The 25147-nt window shown below is 38.4% G+C and overlaps 1 protein-coding gene across 5 annotated transcripts in view; it reads left to right on the forward strand.

Annotated features, from left to right (window-relative positions):
* GRIN2A (glutamate ionotropic receptor NMDA type subunit 2A) overlaps nucleotides 1–25147 on the forward strand; it is a 199706-nt gene that overhangs the window by 85827 nt on the left and 88732 nt on the right. For all 5 annotated transcript variants that reach the window (XM_068908620.1, XM_068908623.1, XM_068908624.1 and 2 more), the window contains one exon: nucleotides 23109–23701. In XM_068908620.1, coding sequence (XP_068764721.1) covers nucleotides 23109–23701 — 593 coding nt within the window. The remainder of the gene's footprint in view (nucleotides 1–23108; nucleotides 23702–25147) is intronic.

The following is a 25147-nucleotide window of genomic DNA, read 5'->3' on the forward strand; positions in this document are numbered from 1 at the left end:
AGTTGAAACCTGGCTTCTTAATATTTAGATCTTGTAAGGGCTGAGAGTAAATTCTTTCAGTATGTGATTTAGTTTTGCCAACACATTTATTTTTGTGACTTGAAAATGCCAAGAATTGGTGGTGAGCCAAAAGGAGAAGAGAGGCTCTAAATAATCTCTTTGCTTCTCTGGTTTGCATTTTAAAGGAAATAAATCCATCAAACTAGGGCTGCAGTTCTCAGGATTGTCTCTGCTGAAGAAGTACTGAGGCTGGTGCCACACAGAGCAGTGTAGTAGCGAGCAAGATTTGATTATCTGTGAAGGTGGGTGATTATGTGCCATGTCAGTGAGTTGTGCCCTCAAGTCCTGTCAAGAGGGAGAAGCAGGCTGAGAGGCAGCTGCTTGAATCTGGGTGAAGTTCGTACTCTGTCTGGTACCTGCCCTTCAGCCAGGGCGCTTGACTAGATGATCTCTAGACATCTCTTCCTACCTGTACTGCTATATGGTTCTATGTCTTGGCTGCCATGCTTCATGCTATTTAGCTCAGCTGAAAGACTTTCTGAATTGCAGTGAGCTCTGGTCCTTAGAAAGTTTTTTTGCATTTCCTCTATGGCCTGGATGTGTGTACACTCTTGTCTTTGCTTCTCCAAGCTGCTGGCTTTCAGCTCTGTGCTTGACTTTCATTGCTGTGAACCTATGACTTTCTTGTTTTGGCCCTCTGTGGCATCTCAAACTTTTCTCTCCTGTTGTTGCTCAGTTACTTCGCAAAAGAAGATGCGATCTCCTGTCCTTGCTAGATGATTCGTCCTGGCCAACCATTTCTTAGCGGAACATCATAAATAACTGTGGATACACAAAGATGAAACAAACCAAATGGATACTGTCTGTCCTGATAGTCCATGCCCCCGCCAGTCCTCTTAAAGGGCTCAGCAAGCGGAATGAAAAAGTCAGGATGCTTCTATTATAGGGTGTGAAGCATCATCAAATCCCTTACATTGTAAAGCAGTCCCATCATGGTGAACATGACTGTGCTCAGTGTGATCTGTAGCGGCAACTATGGAGTTAGACAGAGAATGAGGGAGATCAAAAAGGAAGAGGTTATAGTTAGTTGATTTTGTGGTTGATCTCATTGCTGAAATACTTGATCCGGTTCTAGTTTGATACAATTATCCACAAATCACTTCTCTAAGACTCCATTACTCTGCTTCGTTTTCCAGAACAGGATAGTTGCAGACAGACACATTTAGGATAAACTCCTCTATGTCTAGGAAGCATTCAAACAATGTAATGCTGTATTTATGGAAAGCCTGTAAATAAGCTTTGAGAACTCCAGAAATCACCACTATGGCTTGGTGCACATGGAATTAAAAAGAAAGTGGTGCCCACAGACACCCAGAACAGGCTGTTCTTGATAGAAAGGAGGTTTTTGTCCCTCTCAGATGAGGACCGGATCCATGCACTATGAGTCATTTGGGAGCTATATCACTCTTCCACTTCTAATTAAAACAACTCATTTAAAAGAGTAGGAATTTAATTTTCTCTTCATTATTTGTAAAAAGCCCAGAAGTGATTTCTATCATAGCCTTTTAATGACAGAAGAAAATGCATCCCGCAAATCAGCAAGATGTGAAAGACACTATTCTTACTAATACAAAGGTAATTTTCCAGGTAACACTGAGTCTGACTAGCTCATTCCTCATCCAAGGAAGCAACACGCCAGGAGATTCTAATGGAGTCCCTCACAGGTCTAGAAATTAAGGAGTCACTTTATTTAAAGTCTTATGAGGAGGTTTGCACCCTTTCTGTCAAAGATAAGAGATGGACACTTGCTTTCCTTCCATTATCAGAAGTGGATGCTTTCTAGTGCTGGTTGTCAACCCGCTAAACACTCAAGTGTTTACTGTGAGGCTGGAAATTTAAATTTAAATTTGGAATCTCAGATTCTTAAAATGTGGATTTGTCATGTTTTGAAAGTGGTGTGTCAAATGAAGATTTTTTTCTTTTTTTATAACTTATTGTTCATATATACCAATCTGCAGGTTTTCATACACATTTATAAAAGCTGACAGAAGTTGGGATGATCTGTAGTTTAATTCAATAAATAAAATAGAATGTAGCAGTATTTGGTCAATAAACTTCAGAATGTATTTGGGTTAGATCTGGAAGTCCCTATGAACATACACTGGCTCTGGGATAGTCCTTCATCTGTTAAACTCTAGTAACATTTCCTCCCCCTGCCCTTTTCTGGTGACAGTGTCTGATCTTTTGGATTGTTTTTCATGAGAAAAGTTTGAATAGGTGAACTTCCTTGAGATGATTAGCAGTGGTGAATGTGACGTATTGGTCATAAGAAAAGGGTGTCTGTATTTTGGAGAAACATGCTCCTAATGTGATAGTAATCCTAATGGGATCTGTCATAGATCTAGAATTTAACAAATCATTTAGATTAAAATCTTCTTATGGAAGGAGGGGGTTTGCTTAACTTATGTAACATTAGAAGATGAGTATTTGCGTTCCTCCTCTTATCAGAAGCGGGTGTTTTATGGTCATGGAAGTTGACCTGTGTTAGAATTGCTTGGGATTTTGGATCAGGCCTTGACTGTTTTAAGAGTTTACTTCTAGAAGGACGCTAGAAATATTATTCTGGAAATTGATGAAATCTTTGATTTCTTAAACAGCACTAAGGGAAAGAGCATCCTTGGAATCTTATGCATGTATTTATATGCTTGCTCTACATGACATGTTATGAAATTTGCTACTTCTTTCTGTAGTATTTCATCAGTTTGCCTATGTGCAAGTGTAGTTAAACTACTCTCAGTACATAGAGCATTACTGACATGAGAGACAGGGATTAAAGCACTGTGGAAGAATTGTAGCCTGAAGAAAATTTCAGCCAGTCCACCTTCATTAATTTTAAATGGCCTTGGCAAGTCTGAGGTGTAATCTGAAAAGAAACTTGGAAGGCAGCAGGACTGTGGAAAGGGAACTGGGATAGGAGGAGGATTTGTGGTCCATGCTGGAGAGGGAATGGATGCTGAACCCAGAACATGAGCTGGGTTCTCAGGAAAAAAAAGCAAAACAAAATGCTTTATCACTGCTACCTTCATCAGAAGTCTTCAAAACATCAGTTTAGATTAGTGTCGTTCTTGTAGTGCTTAATTCAGCTGATAGGTAAATTATACATAATGTTCTTATGGTAGTAAGTGAAATAGAAATCATTATACCTGTCCTCTAGTGGAAAATAACTGAAATAGTTTTGGTATTATAAAACTTTCTTGATTAAAATAAAGTCTGATATTTAAACTTTTAATGACTAGACAAGTAAATGTCTTCGGCTCTGCTGTGGTCTCTTAGCTTCTTCAAATGACTTATCAATTATTAAGGCGTCACTTACTATATTGGAGTCAGTACAGCATGAGGAATATTTTGTTGATGTATGTATATGAGTATATGTATATAAATGTAAGGGCATTTGTGTGTATATATGCACATTTTTTATATTATACATATTACTATTTATATTGTTCATATTCAGTCGTTATTATAAGAAATAAAATCCACAAATCTGTTCTCAAACAGAGCAATTTATTATAGTGTCTCCAGATATTGGATACAACTGTACCTTAATGTGTATAATGATGTCATTTGGAAAAGAGTGAGAGAGTACTACATGAACCTGAACAACTTTATGAACATTTAGAAGGCAGAACTTGGTCAGGGAACTTTAGAGGAGGAGAATTTGGTCAAGGAACAGATTGTTCGAGAGGTTCCTGTACCTATATAGTCTTTACTTTTAGTCCTATAACTCCAGTCAGCTGATGTCACTTATTTATAACTCACATTAATTGGATATTGGTAAACATTTTGTTAGGCAAGAAGGAAATAAGTTAACCATGCCTGATGACCTGTCAGGACTGTATATCACAGCCATAGCCAGTGCTTGTTTGGAAGCTGGTAGGCATTTTGTGATCTGTTTTGGTGGAAGCAGTATTGGTTTATTTTCTTGATATACTAATAAGAGGATGTAGTTCACTGAGCATGTTCGGTTGGTTGCATTGACTCATTAATTGCATCATTAGTCTTTGTTCTTAAAAGTCCAAATTTTCTTTATTTTCTGCACACTTTTTATGTGAGTCTGCATGGCCAAAATTAGAAGTCTCAAAGGGCAATGAAAAAGACCTGTGCTGTCTTCTAGTTCAAAACACTGCTACTCGGACTATCTGCTCAGAATATGAACAGATGATGTCATATCTATACATTGGTCAGGAAAAACAAAATGAAATAATTATTTGTTGATGCCAAGGTGTTACTCAATTAGTGTGTAAAGCAGGATGAGGCTGAACAGATGATATGTAATATATTACCTGCAAAAACTGCATTAAATAAAAATTGAAAGCTTGCATAACTTTTAAGTGTTAACCTACATTCCATATTTCCAAACAGTCCTTTAATTTTACCACTCAGAGATGCAAAATATAAATGCTTAGTATCAATTTATGTAGGAGGACATGTGATTTTGAGATAGTCTGCCTGATTTGATTTTTAGATTGGAATGAGGTAAAATTTGTGCTTTGTATTTAATTTATATTGTTATAAATGCATGCGAGATTCTAAGCACTAGTGTTTTTTAATTTGTGTCATTCCAATCTCTAAGTCTAACCTAAACTTTACGAAAGCTGTAGACTAGTTTAATACATTTTAGTAGTAGGAGACGAGGTCTACAATCAAATAATCATTGCAGAAACAGTTGCTTCACTCCAGCCTGCTTGCCCTGCTCCAATCCCTGCAGTGTTTGATGCTGCCCCTCGTAGGGACTCCTGCCCTGGCAGAGCTGATGATCCTCGAACTCTTCATCTACTCCAGTGCAGGGTTGGCCATTAAAGATGAACAAGGCCCAGAAGCCTGTTTATGCCAGCCTGACTGATTTTGTGCTGAAGCAGCCAAAGAGTGTTCCCATGAATCATTCCGCCAGCTGCACCATGAGGGTGGCAGCTGCCAACACAAGTAACCAACTGGAGGAGAAAGAGAAGAGAGAGAATGGGAAAAATGGGTTAAATAATTTTAAACACAGCTGTTTTTAACACTAACCATCATTCACTGGGCAGAGAAATCAGAGCAAAGTCTACTAAGCTATCTATACTCATGATCTACAGGATTTTCCAGTTTGTAGATTTTGGAGTATAGAACACGTGCAAAGGCAAAATGAGTTAAGCAGGAGGCCTTAGGGAAATGTGCTCTCCCAAACTTTGATTAGCAGCTAACATGTTAGTTCTGAGTTCTAGTGATTGAATCACCCCCCTTGCTGAGAACATAAAGGTAATTCAAATAGTAATGCAAGGACTACCATAATTTGTAGAAAGTTCCATTCAAACGAGGTGTTTCGCAGTTAGCTATAAGTTGGTAATGTTGACTGCTGTGCTTTCCCCCTAGTGGTTATTTGAATGTCATGTGCTGTCCTCCCCCCTCCCCCCCTTCCTTTTTTTTAAAACTAGTGCAGGCTAAATAGAAATTGGTCAACGTGCCCTTGCAAAAATATACCTTAAGATCTTGGCGGATATGAGACCATAATATAAGTCTGTAGAAACAGGGCTCTGAAAAGCAGATGATGAGCATAAAAGAGGTGGAGTTCTCTGATTTGTGTAGTGAAGGGAATAACTGAAACTGGTTTATGAGTATACAGCCAACCGAATCCCATTCTCTAACCAAACTTTTACTTCTTTTCCTCCTTTCTTATGTTGTGTTTACTCTCAAGAATTGCCCATGGAAATTTTTCATACTAGAGTGTGTGAATCTGCATGATCTTTTAGTTTGGATCAGGAGCACTACTTCTGTGGCAGATCTACCTGTTGACTCAACTTACCCGTGCTTTGGGTGGCGTGGCAGAGCAGTCATGGAGTGCTCCAAGTGGATTCATTTTGTAGAAAACTGCCCAGGAGTTTGTGCTCCATGAGCTCGTCTAACAAACTTCAGGCACTGATGAGCACTCAGTCTGCAGCCGTGGACAGGAGTGACCTGTAATGTGGTCCCCTCTGTGGATCCACTCTAGGGCAGCTCAGCTTCTTCATACAGACAACCTGCTTTCTGTTCAGCAGACCTACTTTTTTCTCTTTTGTTTATTTATTTATTTTCCTCCCCTCTCATACATATGCATAGATCAGTATTTCCAGAATGTAGTGTGTTTTGGATCCAGTTCTACTAATTCTTCACATGTGAGGCAGCTGTGACATTTAAAGCATCGTACATATTCACTGCCTGCAGTGCAATCCTAAAGCTGGAAACCGAATATCTGGAGCTTCTCTGGATATTCTGAGGAGTTTTAAGTGCATGGGTCCCATCTTTTTGAACTGGTCGAGAATTAGTCTTAATCGTTCAGCTTTGCAGTAAAGGTACTTGTGTCTTCATAAAAACATCATCTGCAGCTAATGCAGAAGGGTATGTAGGGAGGAAGAGGTGTGTTTTAAAGATATTAGGAAACTGCAAGTGTTTTGGAATAGTTTGGAGACTACCTCACATCCATCAATAGGAATATGCATAAGGGACTCTGTGCGACTAGTTGCAGGCTTCATAATTGCACTGGTGTGTATCTAACTAGCTATCTGAAAGAAAACAAATGGATGACCATGTCTTCTCATGTAGCAATATTAGCAGTCAGGCCCCATTTATCTCTCTTCTGCTTCTTTGCAGAAGAAACTATGATCATTTTTAGCATTCTGTCTCCTCAAATTCTTCTGCTCATTGTATCTTAATTTATATGAATGAGTTAATGAGAATCTTTCTCATGCATCCATTTACTCTCCAAATGCAGCAATATATGTACTAGCATAATTGCTCAGTCGTGCTCTCGTTTTGATTTAGTTGTCTCATTTTTGAGTAATAATTTGAATCCTTTCTGTCAAGTGGACGATACTTTTCCCTTTGTGCTTATTCCTACCATAGCACCAAGCGTCTGTACATTGTTTTAATGATGCTATTTTTATTTATACTTCAGCCTATGCATTATGTTGAATTTTGCTCATGAATGCCCCATAAAATCTGTTCTGTCTTGGAGGTTTAGATGAGGCCACAAGAAAAACAATTCTTAATAGAACAAGCAAATAGAATATTTTAACTAATCACCAGAATTAACTTGATATTTTCATAGCAAGCATGAAAATGCTAGTATAGAGTATTTTGTTTCTAAGGAGTGACTGTATAATAATAAATTTAACTTCTTTATGAGATTGGTTGGGTAAAATCAAAGTAAAATGTGCTTTTAATCTCTTAGAGGGAATATTATTACTTATCTTCATGGGGATGGAAACATTCAGTGTGCAGATTTCTTTCAGTGTGCAGATTTCTTTCAGTGTACAGACTTCTACATGTAATATATTTTACTGATTTGAATTTTTTTTATTAGACTACATTAAAAGTTGCAAATTTTTCAGCTCTGGAAAACCTTTTATAGACAGAGAAAACTTGTTGATCTCATTGCTCTAAATGGACTGGCTTCCAAATCTACCTAATTTTTGTTCCACAATCAGATCATATGTTATTCAGTACACTGAGACAGAATGAGTACAGTCACATGATATATATATGTGAACATGTATAACATATTTTTGTTCATATATAGCAGTAGAACAACTTTTGCACCAGACGCCTGATGCCTTGCAAGAGGGGACTAGAAACTATTTGTGTTCGGATGGTTTGAAGGCATTTCCATTAGGCGTGGTATTCTAGCATGAGCTGTGCTAAATTATTCTACATAATACTGGCGTAAAATAAGTCTTCCAGGAAGGAAGAAGTTCATATTTTACAAGGAAATTAGTTATGCTTGCTTATTCTAAGGCTGTGTTCTTTATCACAAAGGAAACCTATTATATATTTGAAAATTGATAGCTATTGAACAGTAGCTATTGAATGTGTTTTATGAAAACACATTTTTCTAAAACAGTCATTGTGCAAATGCAATCTGAAGCAGTAGAGAGATGATTATTGCTGACTAAGCTACCTTACTAAGAATAATGGTTAATTACTGCTGTAATTTAGTGAGTTAGACTTTTACTGACCCTCGTTGATGCTATTTGAAATCATGTTGCTCTTAGTTTAATAATAAAGATGATTAACTTCCAGAAAATGGGCTTTTGTATAAGGCTTTCCCCTAACTGTTTGTGATTTGTATCTGGTCATCTGTCACGATGTATTACTTCTGCTTACTAGCTGATTCTTTTTTTTTTCGTTCGGTATTTTTTGAAGGTGAATATGAATTCAGTGACACAGGATTTGTTTATGTCTTCAAAGGAAGGGTATTTGGTTTAAAATTGGTAAAAATTTCATATTAATATTTTAAATATGGCTACTGGAACAAGCCCAGTGAAGGGCTACGAATAATGGACTGGAGCATCTCTCCTATGAGGAAAGGTTGAGGGAGCAGGGCCTGTTCAGCCTGCAGAAGGGAAGACTAAAGGGGGAGCTAATCAACGTGCATAAGCATCTGAAGGGGGGGTGTCAAGAGGATGAGGCCAGGCTCTTCTCAGTAGTGTCCAGCGACAGGACAAGAGGCAACGGGCACAGACTGAAAACAGGAAGTTCCATCTGAACCTGAGGAAAAATTTCTTTCCTTTGAGGGTGACAGAGCACTGGCACAGGTTACCCAGAGAGGTTGTGGAGTCTCCATCCTTGAAGATGTTCAAAAGCCCTCTGGACAGGGTCCTGTGCAGTGAGCTCTAGGTGACCCTGTTTGAACAAGGAGGGTTGGATTAGATGATCTCCAGAGGTCCCTTCCAACCTCAGACATTCTGTGATTCGGTGATTTATCAAGAACCACTGAATGTCCACATGTTTATTAATAGTATACAATCCACAAATAGTGAAATAAAATATCTGCTGTCACCCATGAGGGACACTATTTGTTTTTTATTATTCATTTACTTCTAATGATGTCTCCAGCATGCTGAATGTTGTCTCTAGACCCGTGTCAGCTCTGGACAGCAGAACTAATTCAGGATGTGTTAGAAATAGCTGAGCTGTCAGTAGAAATGCCTTTCTGAGGCAGTGTTGTGGAAGACAGTTATACTTGTGGGATGCTTAGCAAGGTGTTTGTAGGTGTTTGTATAGATCAGAAGGTACTTGGACACCCCATTACTCCTCTCATGCAATGCTTTCTGACATCTGTCTTTCTTGACCACCCTCGTGCTGATGAACAGAAATGAACCTGCTCACTTTTCAGTCAATAGCTGTATGCTCCTTTCCCCCATTACTATTTTCTAAGGTCCTTTGCAGTAGCTCAGTGATTTTGAAGTCCTTGCCAGGTTGCCCTGTGCAAGGACGCTGAGAGAATAACCTATGCACGCTATGGGACTCTGTGCCATCCCCTGCAGCGTGTGCTTGGTAATACAAACACGAACACTTGTTCTTTGCATGTCCTGCAGTGAAATTTTTGTTCCCAGTACATGCTCTTGTCCTGATCTTGAGCAACCGAATTTACTCCCATAGAAATCATTGAGGATCAGAATGGAGCTTCCTCTACATGACCTTGTTTCTGTTTATTTCTGAGATTTTTACTGAACTGACATGCTGTTGCAATTGTGGCAACAAATGTCTGTCCACTGAGAAGAATCACAGATCTCACTAACTTTTATCCAGTCAGGTAGCTGTCTCCTAAAGAGCTTTGTGTGGGGAATGATTCTGTTTTGTGGGGAATAGTGTGCATCAAGCTGGTAAGGCATAATTTTTACATGTCACTTTTCTTCTCCTTCCCAGCTTGTCAATACACGGTGCAGAAGGCCACCACATTTAGCAGAGATTTAAAAAATCTGAAACAAGCTGTGTCTGCTCCTGAGTACAGGATGATACTTGTTCCACTGATTCATTTTCTTTGCACAAAAGAGGGAGATCCAGTTCATCTTCATTATTCATCTTCATTTAATTATATGTTAACCTAACATGAAATATCATCATCTGATGAACTTGCAGTCCCATTCTTTTTAAAGAGAGAATTACCATTCATGGAAAGGACTACCAGAACTACCTAGTGGGAGCTAAGAGTGAAACTTTCCTCTGTTCTTCCACATTTCACCTATTTTCCCTGAGTTTTCCTTTGGTGAAGTATCTTGCTAAGATTCATGTTGCTGCTTTACTTTCCCTTCCTTTTTAGTAGTTAAACATGTGACAGTAAGCCATGGCAAGTTTGAGGACGAACCTTGAAGTTTTTGTTTTATTAATATAAGGCATTTAATCATAGTGGGGGAAAGTTATGCAAGTGTGCTATGAATAGCAAGGATTAGACAGAAGGGCCTGGGATGCTGCTTTCAAATCTCAGTGGTTTTTAGACTGTACATGTTGGACTCTAGAAGATCCATGGGCAATTTCTAGAGGATTTGGCAAAGATAAGCGTTCCTGTAGTCTGTAAGCTTAACATTGTTGTACTAGGGTATGGTACCAGGAGACACAAACTGAGACACATCAAGATACATTAGTTTAAGGCAAAGCACACTCCCTTGTGCCTTTTATACTGTCATCTAAGTTGCAATTGCAAGTTTCTTAACAAGCTCTGTTACCTAAGCTACCTGAAATGTAATGAGCCCTCATCTTTTACATATGGAACTGAAGGCACTTAACAATTCATAAGAAGAAGTGTTTTGTTTGTTAGCCACCCTAATATTACGCAAAAAAACAGAATCTGAAGGATTGGTATCTAAATCCCTTTGACATACAGTTCCCTTAATGAAAATGAGCAAGTACCCACACTTTCTATTGATAGGCAATCTATTTCAGTTAACTGAGTATGTAAATACCTTCTTCAGGACTCACACAGTGGTGTAAATAAAACTGGCACTTCCGAACACTGTGACATCTGTGCGGATGCTCTTTTCTGCGTGAGCGTACCCATCTTGTCCTAGGTCTGCAGGCTGCTGAACGCCCTGACTCCCGTTGCCTCTGGATGTGAGGGGATTTACCATTTACTTGCACCACGAGTGTATGAAAAAATCTGTCAACTATTGCAGTCTATACTGAAACTAGTTAAGAAGGTTTCACGTTTCTTACATATTTTAGAACAATTCTAAAGTTTATTATGATTTTTGATATGAATGTATACAAGTCATTGATTTGTATGGTCTTAAAGCTTTTTAGGTAATAGCTGTATGCACAGTGTTGTAAAATGCAAATAAGCACAATTTATGGTATGAAAAAATCAACATGAATAATATATTTTGTTAGTTATTCATAACCAGTACAAGGGTTACTATGCCTTTTACTTCAAAGTATAAAGGTATGGTGCGGGTTCAGAAAGGTGGCTTCCGTCTTCTACTTCCCACTGTATTAAACACCATACAAATTTTTGCTTTTTTACATCTGGAAATGAGATACTCACGTTGCTACAGCAGTGCAGCATTTACTGGGTGTAGTATGACTGCAAAATCTGTAATCACTTCTAGAGAGAATTATGATGCCCTGTAAGGGCCTGAACTTAGCATTTTGAATGTTTCTCTTGAAGTTATGTTTTCCCTCCGATATTTACTATAAATCCAAACCATACTTTAAATTTGCTTTGCTTTTGCTTTGTACTTAACTAAGGAACAGTAACTTGAGCTAGGCTATTTCATAGTTTTACTGCTCATATAAAAAGCTCAGTAACTTGGCTATGTGTAGGTGAAGCTTTTCTGCCCAGAAAATTATTTGCTCGTAGGAATAATGCTTGACAAATCTCTTGATGTGCAATATTCTCATAACTAAGTAAGTTGATTCATCCTTAAGCAAAAAGCCAAACTGAAAATGCAGATTCAGAAACAAATTATGGGGCCATGTGGGGGAGTCAAAAGTAGGTACAACACTTTTTTTTTGTCTGTGTATCTCTATGTTATGTTATGTTGCCTACAAGCCACCACAGAATGCGATATAAAATGCTCATGTCGTTATCTGTTTCACACACTTACATCAGAAAACTGTTGCATCTGCCTACAGCTGAGTTCCACATCCTTCCTCACCGTCCCATGTTCCTCCTGATGTGGCTGTGGTAGCTCTGAGTAGTGGACACTTCCCAGCTACTTTAATGCAAGGTGTGGGGTTTTTTTTGTTTGTTCTTTTAGCAGTTGTGGTTGGGCCATGATTATTCAGATTCCGCAGTGGACGTCAGAGTGAAACATCATCTGTTGCTGGTGTGCTTCTGGTTAGCAGTAAGACTCATTCTAAGAAAAAGAGTTGGTTCCCCTCTTGGCTTGAGCTAGGGTGATGTCTAAGTACTGATACATACGATACATCTCAGGAATTTTGTAACTGAAGTTGCTTCTGACCTGCTCTTACTGCCTGTAAAATGGAAAAGGCTATCCATTGCTAGACTGATAGGCTGATCACTCACTTTCAGAAAATATATGTAGTTTATATTCTATATAACATAACAGAAGAGCGGCTATTCTGTGTCATGCAAAGGAGCTGTCTAATGTGGTATCCTCCAGAAGCCAAAGAAGATGCCTAGGGAGGAGAATATAAAAAGGACAACTATATATGATATTTCCCTTGAGTACCCCCTCTTCTTCAGGTCAGATCATTGCGTGTAAGAGCAGGAGAGCACACTTGACTGTTTTGAAGCACTACCTTCTAGAAGAATTTAAAAGCAGCATACGTGCTTTGGATAAGTTGTGATGCATTTATGACTTTACCTTCCAAAAGCAGGAGAGTCAAGTTCTCACCTCATCTTGTTTAGCACCCAAGCTACTTGGGGAATCAAGATGCTTATCTCTTTTTGAAGGCGCTTATTCTCACACGTCTTACCATCATCTTCCTCTGTTACTTGCAGATCTCCTACAAATCTCTGTTGCCATGGAAAGGTGATCTGAACGCTCCCTGAACTCCATTTATCCTTTCTCTTAAAAGATGTCTTTTCCATGGGAGCAGTCTATCTGTTGGTCCTCCCTTGCTGGCCTCATGCTGCTGGACTCCTCTCTTCAGTGCAGTGCCGCTGGAGTAGAGAAGGTGCACAGAGGTGGCCAATCTATGAGCCAGGGCTCTCAAAGGAAATCACACAGTTACAAGACAATAAAAAGTTAAACTGGCTTTATATTCCTTTTATTTGCTTAATGTTTTATATTCACCATTTGGTGAAAGGGGGTGGTGGGGGAGGTTGTTTGTTGCCTTCCTTTTTACTTGTTAGGTGTAGATGTATGGAAATGTCTTTAATTAATGGTTTTCTGGCATCTCATACCAACACAAGTGAGAAGTATTTTAGCATTCAATTTAGACCAAATGTTTTCAGATAAGGAGATGATGTCTTAAGGCATTGCTATTGATATTTAATGCTGCATATCTTTTTATGTAGTATATGGCATTTGTGCACTCTTCCTGTACACACTGGAAGTAACTGGACTGTTTGGCCTGATTCAGCTGCCACTGACATCAGTGGTAAATTGTTACATATTCTGGATATAATACTGAGTTCTTGGCTGTAGCGTATTTAAATGTGAACGTGGGTCAGTAAAGTTTTGATTCTGTTTATAGGACTAATAAAGTTTGGATGGTGTTGATTTTAAACCTCTAATGGTAGAAAGTGTAAATGTATCAGATTTATGAGCTGAGAGTAAGCAGTATGTTATACAGGATTTTCTTGCACTGTTCTTGTACTAGATGAGATGTAAAATTCAAATAGAGAATTGTACTTGCCTTCAACCATTCTAAACTACTTGTTCAGAATTACTCTTTCTGTAGGCTGGTGGTATCAGATACATATGTAAATCAATCTATTCGATATCACCTTATAGGTCACTGAAATGCGTACTGACTTTGATAGCAAATAGCTAGAAAGAACAATTGTCCCTGGGAATGAATTACTGCAAAACACTGATCGTTAAAGATTTGCATAATCTATTCAAGCAACTTACATTTTTTGATTCCACATCAATAGTCATGTAAATGCATGAAATCTCGCTTAGCTAAGATATTACCATTAAATGGAAAATGGTACCAAATCTACTTATTTGAATTTAGCAGGTACTTAAAATGATGTCAAATGAATTGGATTCTATCCTAGTGAGTTCTGTGCATGGCACATGATATTTTCTGTGCATATGTATAAAGTTATGGATGAGAAGAGCAAGATAGATTTGGGTGACTGATTTTGAAAAAAAAATAATGCTGGTGCTGTGAAAAGCTCTTAATCAGGCAAAATGTGGCCATTGCACTTTTTTAAGACTTACTACATAACCCTTTTGGGCATTAATTTCTATAAGGCTGAGCACTTAGCAAGAATTTGTATGTGTTGAAAATTTAAAAAAATACACATTAGTATGCTTCAATTTTCATTGAAAAGGGAAAATAAAATACTGCTTTTTCATTAGTTTGTGTTTTTGAAGTTCCTTAGAGACTTGGAATCTTTCCTAGTGTCAGAGATGTATCTGTCTATGCTGAAACTTAGCTGTTAGCGTTTCCTTTTGAAACCAGACAGTTAAACCCCATGTACAACATTGCTTCCAGTAAGCGTGCCTTTTAATAGCAGGATTGCTTTAAAGATTTATAATTAGACCTAACAAGCTACTCCAAAAAATAATACAAGTAAACTATTAACTGTAAAATGCTTTTGATTTTATATCTATTACAGTTCCCCAAATTGGCCATGAATCAGTAGCAGCTCACCTCTGATGGCCTTATTGGAGGAGACATGGTTCAAACTAAACGCATGAATTCATTTGATAGATAATTCTTTATTGCTCTTGAGGAATGCTTGAAAATCCACATAGCCCAGCATGTTGTTTTGGTAGTAAAATATGCATTTCTCAATACTAATAAGAAACAATGTAAACAATGGCAAATAATGCCCTAGTATGAATCTGAGAGAGCAGGGTGGTGGAGCTGCATAGGCTATATCCTAAGATTTTTATTTCTCTTCAGAGACCTAGCTGACGCAGTTGCCTGGTATCTTTCATTCATCCTATGTCATTAGGGTGTTCTATTTCTAGGAGGTAAATTATGCGTTCCCAGGAGCCAAGAGTACTAGGAGAGGAAGGTTATCTGGAATGTGCACTTCTTGTGCCTTGCAGTTCTGGAATACCCTTCCCTCAGATGCCTGAATCCGTCCCTGCTGGATTTCCATGTGTCTTGGCCTTCTGCCAGGCTAATTCACAGGCTCACTGAGGTCCTCTCTTAGTGTTTTTAATTTCTGTTCCCAGGTGAAAAGCTTTTTGTGGTTCTGCCAAAATTAGTTTTTGCGTTTCTGGAAAAAAGTTTTGGCTTTTTTTTTTTTTTTTAAGAAAAAAAAGTAGAAGCAGTGTAATTCTGACCTGCCATATTGCCAATTGTAAAAAATCATCAACTGAGCCTGAAAAGTAAAGGGAGTCGAGAGTGAAGTTTTCTGCAGCTGAGTTTGTCACACCCCAGCGCTCTCTGGAGTTATGCTTTGCTTTTTTTCCCTACAACCATGAGAACTAGAAAGTTACTTTTTTTTCTTTTAAAGATTATACTTATGATTCTTATATACTTATGTTTTTTATTTTTCATAATAACGTGACTCCAGAGGGGGCCCTCTAGTCCCCTTCCTGCCCTCCAAAAAATAAACTGGATTGTGATAAATTATAATAGTTGACAACACTTTAAAACTTTCCAGTTTTGGTTTGAGGTTTCTATCTACCTCGTTTTATAGCATCATTTTTTACGAATTATTCTTCTTATCCAGGTGAGTAACCTCTACAGGACAGGTCATCATCAATTTGTTCTAAACTCTCTCCTGTTTCTGTGCTGAGAACAGGGACAGGACCCATTTTCTTCTAATTCTCTCACCACGACTTTGTTGTAATGTACCAAATGTGAATTGTTGGCAGAGTACAGTTTCCATGCAGCAGGAAGCCAGTTACTTTTGCCAGTAGTGCTGGAGTATCTGCATAACTGTTGCCTTCTTGGTCTTTGCAAAGTCAGCAGCTTTCCTGGTTGCTTTCCAGTCATTCATAACAACTGCTTGAAGAGTTTTCAGTGACAGGACAGACCCTCAAGAGCGCTCTGAGTGAAGTCAGGTGTTCCCTGAGGTGTCAGATGTACTGAATGATTAATTTAAAGTCAGTTTCCATGGAAAACTGGCTCTTTCTGGGCTCTTCAGAAGACTATTTACTTGCATCGTTTTACTGCTAACCTAATTACGTAAAAGCAGAAGGACATTGGTTGTACAAACCATGAGAAAATTAGACATTTAAATAGGAATATCGTGGAACGTTTTTTCTGCAGTCGTGACAAAGAACATAAGAACAATAATATTAAGCTATTGTCTATGGCATGAAAATTATCCTTCTTGCTAACTAGTTGATGCACTAGGTCACCTGCATTTTTCAATATTTGCTTTCATGGTGAAATACTTACAGGAAGTGAGAAACTCTTGCAGGAAACTCTCCCTCTCTGTACAGAAAAATATTTTAGGGTAGTGCTAACAGTTTACGCTGATGTTCAGCACCATGTCCTGTGTAGGTTAGGGTGATTGAATTATGTGAACATACAAAGCGAATATTATTTACCTGAAAATCCTTTTTAGTTTTTCCTGTCTTCTCTGCAGGCATCAGTGCTCTGGGGGCTTCTTACATGCCGGGATTCACTTTCAGCCCCCAGGCTGTACAGTAGCCTTTGCTCATCCACATTGTTATGGTGCAGCCAGCTGCAGGCGGCCTTTTCGTAGGCCCGCTTGAGCCAGTTTTGCTCTCCTTCAGTGAGATATTCCCAGTGCTTAGGAGTTGGAGAGGAAATGAGCCAAGCCAGTGTGTAGCACGTTCCAAGCAAAGGCGTTCAACTGATCTGTAACAGCGGAGGCTGAAAATTATCCAGAAAGGACGCATCTTGTGAATAAACCTTTCATTGAATGGCCACGCAAATATCCCTGCTGGGTTTGTGTGAATCTTTGTGTCTTATTTACCAGGTTCAAACACAGGCTTGTTGATGTCATTCCAGTTTTTCAAAGCATTTTTCACTTATATGTCCTGGTTGAACAGGAGCTCAGACTGAGCCTCCAGTTTTCCAGTGTGGAAAACCCAGGTGGTGAGCTCCAGCTCAGGGAATGATTTCATGATCACTATGCAAAACTAGTTTCCTTCCCTAATTGAATTACATTGTTTCAATGTGGTGACACGTTGTGTTACTTTGATTCATTAGGCACGACATTATGTTATTTGAAGAACGTAAAGGATCAAAAACCACTTTTGGTAAGGATAAAACTAATGACAAACTTCAACTGTCATAGCAGGCCAGATGTGCCAAAAGGTGGTATAAAATGAAATATATATATAAAAAAAATCTGTTCACTAGCAAAGTTCTTAGGGCAAAACCATGATCTGAAAGTACAGAAACCGCTACAAAAACAATCCCTATAGGCTCCCTTTAGAAATGGGAGAGAACATGCTTGATTAAGCTACTGCTAACCTTTCAAAATCCTGCTTCTCTGTTGTCTGAAATAATAAAAGGAGACATGTCAGATATTGGAAAGCTGCAATATACTCCCTTCCTGAATACTTCCCTCTTCTAACCTGAGTTTGCCTCAAACTTTGCAAATGTTATTTAAAAAATAAAAAGTTAGTTCTCCCTTCATCCTTTCTGTTTACCTTTAGGCATCTTGTAGGCCCCATGTTTGCACCAGTTAAATTTCAAAGTAAGAAATTTTCCATCTTTCTTTCTAGCTATGTTAGATGGCCTTGATCTTCTCGGTAACAAAGGGTGAAGCACAAAGAGTCTTTAAGGTATATGCGGGCAGATTTGGCGAGCATGACAAAATCTATGCCGTCCCGAAGGACGGTGAGGACTGCCTGCTGCGTTCACAGGCTGCCCGCGCTCGCCTCGGGCCCTGCCCCGCCGCTGGCTCTGCAGCAGCGGCCCCGGCATCGCAGCATGGCTGCGGGGGGCGAGCCGGGGCCCAGCTCCCCCCGGGGAGGCCAGGGAGCCAGTTGGGGTGGCAGGGGACAAGTGGGTGACACCTGCGGGCCGGGGTCTTTTCCCACATGTAGTGCTGGAGAGCTGACAGGTTCTAGAGGAGTAAGTTTCTTCTGGTATTTGGCAATTAGATGAGTAAATTACTCCCGTGCTTGCATGTTGCTCTGCTTTGCCTGAAAGAACATCACTTTGTATAATTTCCCCCCAAATTGCTCCCATGGTGATGACGGGGGAGTGCTCTCCCTGGGCGCCTCTGTGAGATGTTTGCGTTGGGAATAGCATGTTCTATAATGTAAATGAATAGAGGCAGTAATTTAATAACTTAAGAGTTTAGAAATGTGCAGGGTGTCTTGGGAAGAAAGGTTTTCCTTTCAGCTCCTCCACTTCAGTGTTTGCATTTACGGAAGGTTTTCCATGGGTCTGTGTAGTGCCACAACAGAAGAACGATACGCCTGAAGCCTAGATATTGACGACAGCGAAACATGACTTACTCCACTTTTACCTGAGGATCATTACTGTTTACATTTCAAGTAATCCAAGAAAAATGGTACCTAGGGTAACGCTTATACTGTGAGATACATTATTTACTTATATTTGATATTAGTACAAATAATTTTCTTCTGTATTTTTTATGTGATGCTAAATTATTCAGTTTAAACTTATGACTGATCTCTGGTCCTCAGTTTTTCATTCTTCATAAAAATGCCAAATAACTACTGCAATTCACTAGGAACAGGAAATAGTTTGCACTGCAAATACAGACCTACCATCATATGCTTTAAAACTGTTATAAAAATGTAATATCTAAGCTACAGTGGCATAAAATAGGAGAAAAATCACTATTTTTGCAAGATTGCTATGTAAAATAGAGTAAGAAATAATTAAGATAACTTCAAAGTCCTACTTATAGTATCATCATCATAACCTTACTGACTGATTAAAATGATCCTCTGGATTGCTTTTTAAAGCATATTTCATATCGTTTCTTCCCTTCTGCGATAATGTGCTCTTACCATCTAAACAAATGTAGTTGAAAAGTCCACCAAGTGGAAGTCTGATTTCATCTTATATTGATCCCTATCTTTGCATTTTAATTTTTTTAAAAGGTACTGTTTTATATCACGAGTGTTTTTTTCCATAACTAACTATTGTGTTTTTTTCCCCTCTAGTAGGCAACAGCTACTGTCAGGGCTCCCTCAGCTGGTGCCGCAGCTGTGACTATGCCCCGCTGATCTAATGGAAAACTGGAGATAGGAAACTAACATGTCATGAAAATAGCTGAGGATGAGGTTTAAAGATAAATATTTCTACAATTTGTTGGAATTGGGGAAGTGAAACGTGCAGTTCTGACGATAGTGACAGATTTATAGACTGAGTACACTAAATAAAAGGCATTAATCCATGAAATGAAAGCACTAGAGAGAACTGTTTTGTACGTGAGCATGGGAACGCTGAAGTCCTGTTCTCCTGTAATGGCCAAATTTTTCATATACAATATACAAAATTCTTCAAATATATAAAAGTTAAGAATAAGTTTAAACAAGAAGCAAATGAAGGGTTATTCATATATGGCATGAAACGTCTTGGGAAATATTTTGCTATAAACTGTAGGTTCAGGCGCGAGACAAGGAAACAAAAAGTTTTAATTTGTTCTTTCCTCTTTCTTTTCATTGCTTTTTTTGTTATTGTTTAGATGGCTGTGTTAGAATCCATCTAAGAAACTACAACAGAAAAATCAAAACAGTTGGAATATGAGCAGAAAATTATTTCATCATTTCCACATCTACTTCTAACTAGATTTTTTTCTCAGCTCAATGTAATGTCTTGGGATTTGCGTGCTTTGAGACTTTTCTGTGGAATAGAATTTTCTTCGAATAAAAGTTTTTGTATTGGATAAGTGACATAGCTTCCTTACATCCTCAAAAAAAAATGTCAAAAAGTGGGAGCCCTGAGAAAAGAACACATTCTTGACGTGCATTTACACCGCCTCCTGTATGACATCTAGATTCCTAATTCAGCAATGGCTTGGGTAGATAACATGATACCATCTAAATGAAAATAACTGGATAAATCTTTTTTATTACTTCTATTTGCTTTTGAAAGTAGAAAATTAGAACTTAAATTCTGTATGTGTAATAACATTCTAAGCTTTATAAAGTAAAACAATAGTAGTGCTCTTTGGGAAGAGTGTGAAGCTTTAAAAACCCCCAAATGAACAACTTTTTAGAGGTTTAAGGAGCCAGTAGTTGAATTCTTTGAAGTTTTGTTATTTATTTGCTCTTTCTTCACTAAAATTACTTTTGTTGGCTAAATGAAGTGGATACTATGTCCTTGTATCTTTTCCTGATAGACATTTAAATATCTGCTAAAGTTCCTAAGGCTACAATTTGCTTGTAATCTTCCATCTGTTTCAAAATCATTGTAAACACATACAATCAGATCTTGAGCTGTTATAAAAGCATCACATGAAGTCAGTGCAGCTATGGACTTTCTTCAGATGAGAATCTGACTTGTCATATCTGTATCTGAACCCCAAATCATGTTTTCACTATGTAATTGCTATTTTTCATCATTCTGACCACATGTTGATATTAATTGCCTGATTTTGGCTGAAAATCATGTTCACAATTATGTAACAAGGCTGCACGAAATATGGGTGTGAACTTTAAAAAATATTTAATCAAAGCTCTAGTTTTAAGCTACTTCTCTAGCAAAGAGATTACAAAAGGAAAGGCTTTATTTTTAGTGTTTTACTCATCTTGCCAGATTCCTTTAATTTTGACAGAGTCCATTGTATGTGAGACCTTTAGTCATTGCCAAGGAAAAATGTATGACAGGGACTGCTCTAGGTCAAAAATCAGGCCTATAAATAAGTCTTGTGTCGGTACTTACTGATTCGAAAGGTCACGCTTGGTACTGTCTACATGTGTTGTGTTTTGCTTTGAAAGACTGCCTTTTCAGCTGCCTTGTTCATGAAGTTCCCTGTGGTGCCCGCAGGATCGGTGTGTCCAAGGACCATGGTGTGTCCAAGGACCATGGTGTGTCCAAGGACCATGGTGTGTCTTTTCTTTTCTTTTCTTTTTTTTTTTTTTGAAAGAATTGTTCCACTGCATTAGTAGCCATAAATCATACATATAAATGGGGTAGAGTGAAAGGATATGATGGAAATCAATTATTTACTTTATTCTAAAGGATTTTACTTATTTGACTGTTTGTAGCATAATCTGGGTATGTATATCACAGGTATAAGCAAGGATAAGATAAAAGCTGGAGAGGAAAACTGAGGTGTTTAAATTTTACTGTGCTTGGTAGTATTTGTCTGTGGTCAGCTGGGAAGCTAAACCAAAGCTGGACTCATGGTATTGCCTCTTGATATCTACTTTACTTTATGATAGTAAGTTTGTAAATAAACCATTAAACGCTGACTGAGTGGATGTTCTGTGTGCTGGGTTTCTGCAGCTGCAAGTGTCCCTAAAAGAAAGTTGCCTCCCCCCCCCCCCCCCCCCCCCAAGAAGTTGCTCCTAGAAACATTCAGCACTAAAATCTTGCTATTTCAGTTTTCTTCCCAAATATGTTTTATAATATCCATAACTCACCTCTGTAGATTTAACCCAAATACGTTGGAAACCTGGCACTGACATTCAGAGTGCTTTCTTTGATGTGACAAATATGCCAAAGCAGATGATTTCATTAGCACCAGGGCCGTGCACTTTGTTACCTTAGATGTCAGTCTTCATGGTTTGACACCAGTCATAAGACTGGTATCACTGTTAAGCTGTAGAAAATCCTGGGTTCTTAAGGCTCTGAAAGTAATAACACTCCTCACCTTCTTTATGAAAAATATAGAGATGCTCTGAGTTTTCTGTGAGTAGATTTCCGTAGATAAAATACAGAACTTGGAGAGCTGAGTTACTAGTCTCAGTAATAATTGTATGTTTAATACCACCCAGCCATGAACCCCAAGTCAATTAATCTGTTTCTGTTCCCCTCAACTGTAAAATAGGATAGTAGCTCATAACTACATTCATAAAACTCTTTATATTAAGAGCACTTAGGAAAATATTCATTATTCCTGTAAACAATATGTAGGAAATCTTGCGTGATCAGTATCCTGTTTTTAAAATCACAACCTTTTCTTTCAGCAGGAATTTATGCGTTCTGTGCCTGAAGATGATGTGCATAAGTTCTGTTGTCACTACTTGTCAGGAATAAATAGTGAAGTAAAGTGAAAATAAAGAAATATATAGCTGACTGTACATACCTTAATACTTGAAAAATTGTGATGCAAATAAATCTAGACTATAACATTCAAAAATAAATTTAGCTCGTACTGCCACACGGCAAAAATAAACCTATAGAAACCTTCTATTTGTGTCAACAAAATATATTGATGCGTTGCCTATTTTTGATGATTATTAAAATAATAGGCAACCTCATTTATGCTATATGAACTATTAGGAATTTGGTAAAAGCCTAAGACAAATATTAGAAACAAGCCTATGTCCCTCAGGAAGGCAATGTAGCTACCAGTTAAGGAGTTTAAGGCCATTGTTTGAACGTACTTCCACTTACCTCCTTTAATGAGGACACAAGCAGCTTGGTAGTGGTCCCTGGAGTATCATTCTGTTAATTCTAAATTGAGCCTCGATGGACTGTGATCTGAATGTTGCATGAATGGTAGTGAACTCAATGTATGGGTACAATAAATCTGATTTTCCAAAGTCTGACAGCTTCCACTAAAGTCAGATGAACAAGCAGAAGCTAAATACCTCTTTGAAATAAGGTCTGGAATATAGTGCTTCTTATTTATTTATTTATTTATATGCACAGCATGTGCATTTCAATTTATTTTTGTTATGACTTTAAAAATTGCTAGGAATTTACTGGATCACACTAAAGATTTGATGAATATAAAACTACATGCTGGAGATGGGTTGCTTAACAGTGAGCAGCTATCTCTAGGAACTTGTGCTTCATCAATAAGTACTGATTTGACTTATTGCCTTCATCTTTGAGTGACCAAACAGTCAGAAGTTTGCTACATAAATATCTGTCATTTATTTTGCAACTATTTTAATTATCTGCGGTACTTACTGACGGTCAGTGTTGTTTATTCATGATATGAATAAAATGAGGCTAAGAAGGTTCTTTGATGCAATGAAAGTTTGGTAACCATAGTGAACCTAAGAGAGCAGAAGAATTAGAGTATCCTCTTTTCAGACTAGTCCAGAAATAGTAATATTTCACTGTCTTTGATATTCCAGGATGTGATGTCCACGTTCTTCCAGTTTGGGGCTTCCATCCAGCAGGAAGCCATTGTCATGCTGAAGATCATGCAGGATTATGACTGGCACGTGTTTTCTTTGGTGACCACCACCTTCCCTGGGTATCGAGACTTCATCAATTTCATTAAGACCACAGTGGAAAATAGTTTTGTGGGCTGGGACATGCAGAACATCATTGTACTCGATACTGCCTTTGGAGATGCCAAGACCCAAATTCAGCTGAAGAAAATTCATTCATCTGTCATCCTGCTATACTGTTCCAAGGATGAGGCTGTCTACATACTGGACGAGGCTCGTTCGCTGGGCCTTACTGGCTATGATTTCTTTTGGATAGTTCCCAGCCTGGTTAGTGGTAATACCGAAATTATCCCCAAGGAATTTCCTTCAGGACTCATTTCAGCATCTTATGATGAATGGGACTACAGTTTAGAAGCTCGGGTGCGGGATGGCCTTGGAATTATTGCCACAGCTGCATCAGCCATGTTGGAAAAATACTCCTTCATTCCTGAAGCAAAGACTAGCTGCTATGGACAACTGGAGAAAAATGACCGGCCATCTCACACATTGCACAAGTAAGGCTTATGTTGGTGTTTTGTTTTGTTTTTCTCTCCCCTACATAACCTTGGTAGTTTTTCATTTTAGTGCCTCTATATTTTTCCTTGAAGGAGAATAATATTTTTTGTTAATCCCATCATGCTCTTTTAAGCAATGATTTTCAGATGCTCCAAAGGAAGGTGCGATAAGGCTTGTTGCATTGCATGAGTGCATGGAAACGTGTTTATGTTCTGCAGAGAACAAATACGACTTGGTCTGGTGGAGAAGATGGCAGAATTTAGTCCTAGAGGGTATGAAACTGAGTTAATAAAATCATGCCATTGTTTGCCTCAGCTGTGAGGTAAAATTGCCAAAATGCTACAGAGGTCTTGCCTGTGCCTCTGCAGCTCCCACTTGCATCAGGAAGAACCTGGTAATATTTTAGAAGAAAAGAGATGTGCAATGTTTTTTAAAACGTCTCCCTGGAAAGTTTAGAAATATGAGATTAGTTAGGCAGCTTTTATCACCTAATAACTGAAATTTGTCACTTCTGCTTGTGAGGATTTCATTTTTGTCACCTCTACTAGACTAACTATAAAAATTAATCTGCATTAATCCAAGTTGATAGGAATATTTTCTCAAAGTAGTTCATATGAGAGCAACCAAGATTCAAACCAGGATTTTTTGCTCTTTTTTTCTTTTTTTTTGGCTTTTTAAATTATCCCTCTGATGTGGTACTCATTAGTTGTATTTAAAATGTTGCATAATACGTGCTATGCAGTAATATATTTCTTTGTCTGGTTTGTGAGAGGAAGTAAAGGGATGGAATTGGCACAAGAGGAAACTCAGTGCTGATTTCGTATAGGAATACGTGCATACTTACATGAAGAGTTGACTGCTATATGACGTCGTAGAACAGTAATTTTTTCCCATGAAAATGGCATCTTTATGTATCGCATTCTTCATATGCTCTCTTAAATGCCTAGTACTGCTAAGTAAATGGGTTTTAATATTTCACACATGTATTTCATAAACAGTGCGACTAAACTTTTGAGAGGCTTGCAGAGTCCTCCTTGGAGAGAACTTGCCTTAAGTATGCTGTTTCAACTCTATGTTTGTTTGTTTTTGTTTCCCCTTTCTTATTTCTAAGCCTTTGCTTCTGGAGCTGCAGAAAATCACCAGAGAAGCAGCAGAAGACGTGCGCTTCTTGCCTGGCCCGGGCAGCGCGCCGGGCAGCGGCGGGGCTCCGGGCCTCACCTGGCTCCAGGCAAGGTGGTCGCAGGGTCATTTGTGTCAGGGCAGAGCACTCCAGAGGCAGTGCCAGGATCTGCAATGACTATGTGATCCTTAAATAGCTCTTTTTTTCCTCAATGCAAGTGATGAAAATGACAGATAAACAAAAGTGAAAGCAAATGGCCTCCCATTAACTAAAATTCGTGTGGAATCTATGGAAACAGAGAAGTCTAGTATTAATGTTTGAACTC

Source organism: Struthio camelus, chromosome 15 (genome assembly GCF_040807025.1).
Source record: "Struthio camelus isolate bStrCam1 chromosome 15, bStrCam1.hap1, whole genome shotgun sequence".
Lineage (NCBI taxonomy): Eukaryota > Metazoa > Chordata > Aves > Struthioniformes > Struthionidae > Struthio > Struthio camelus.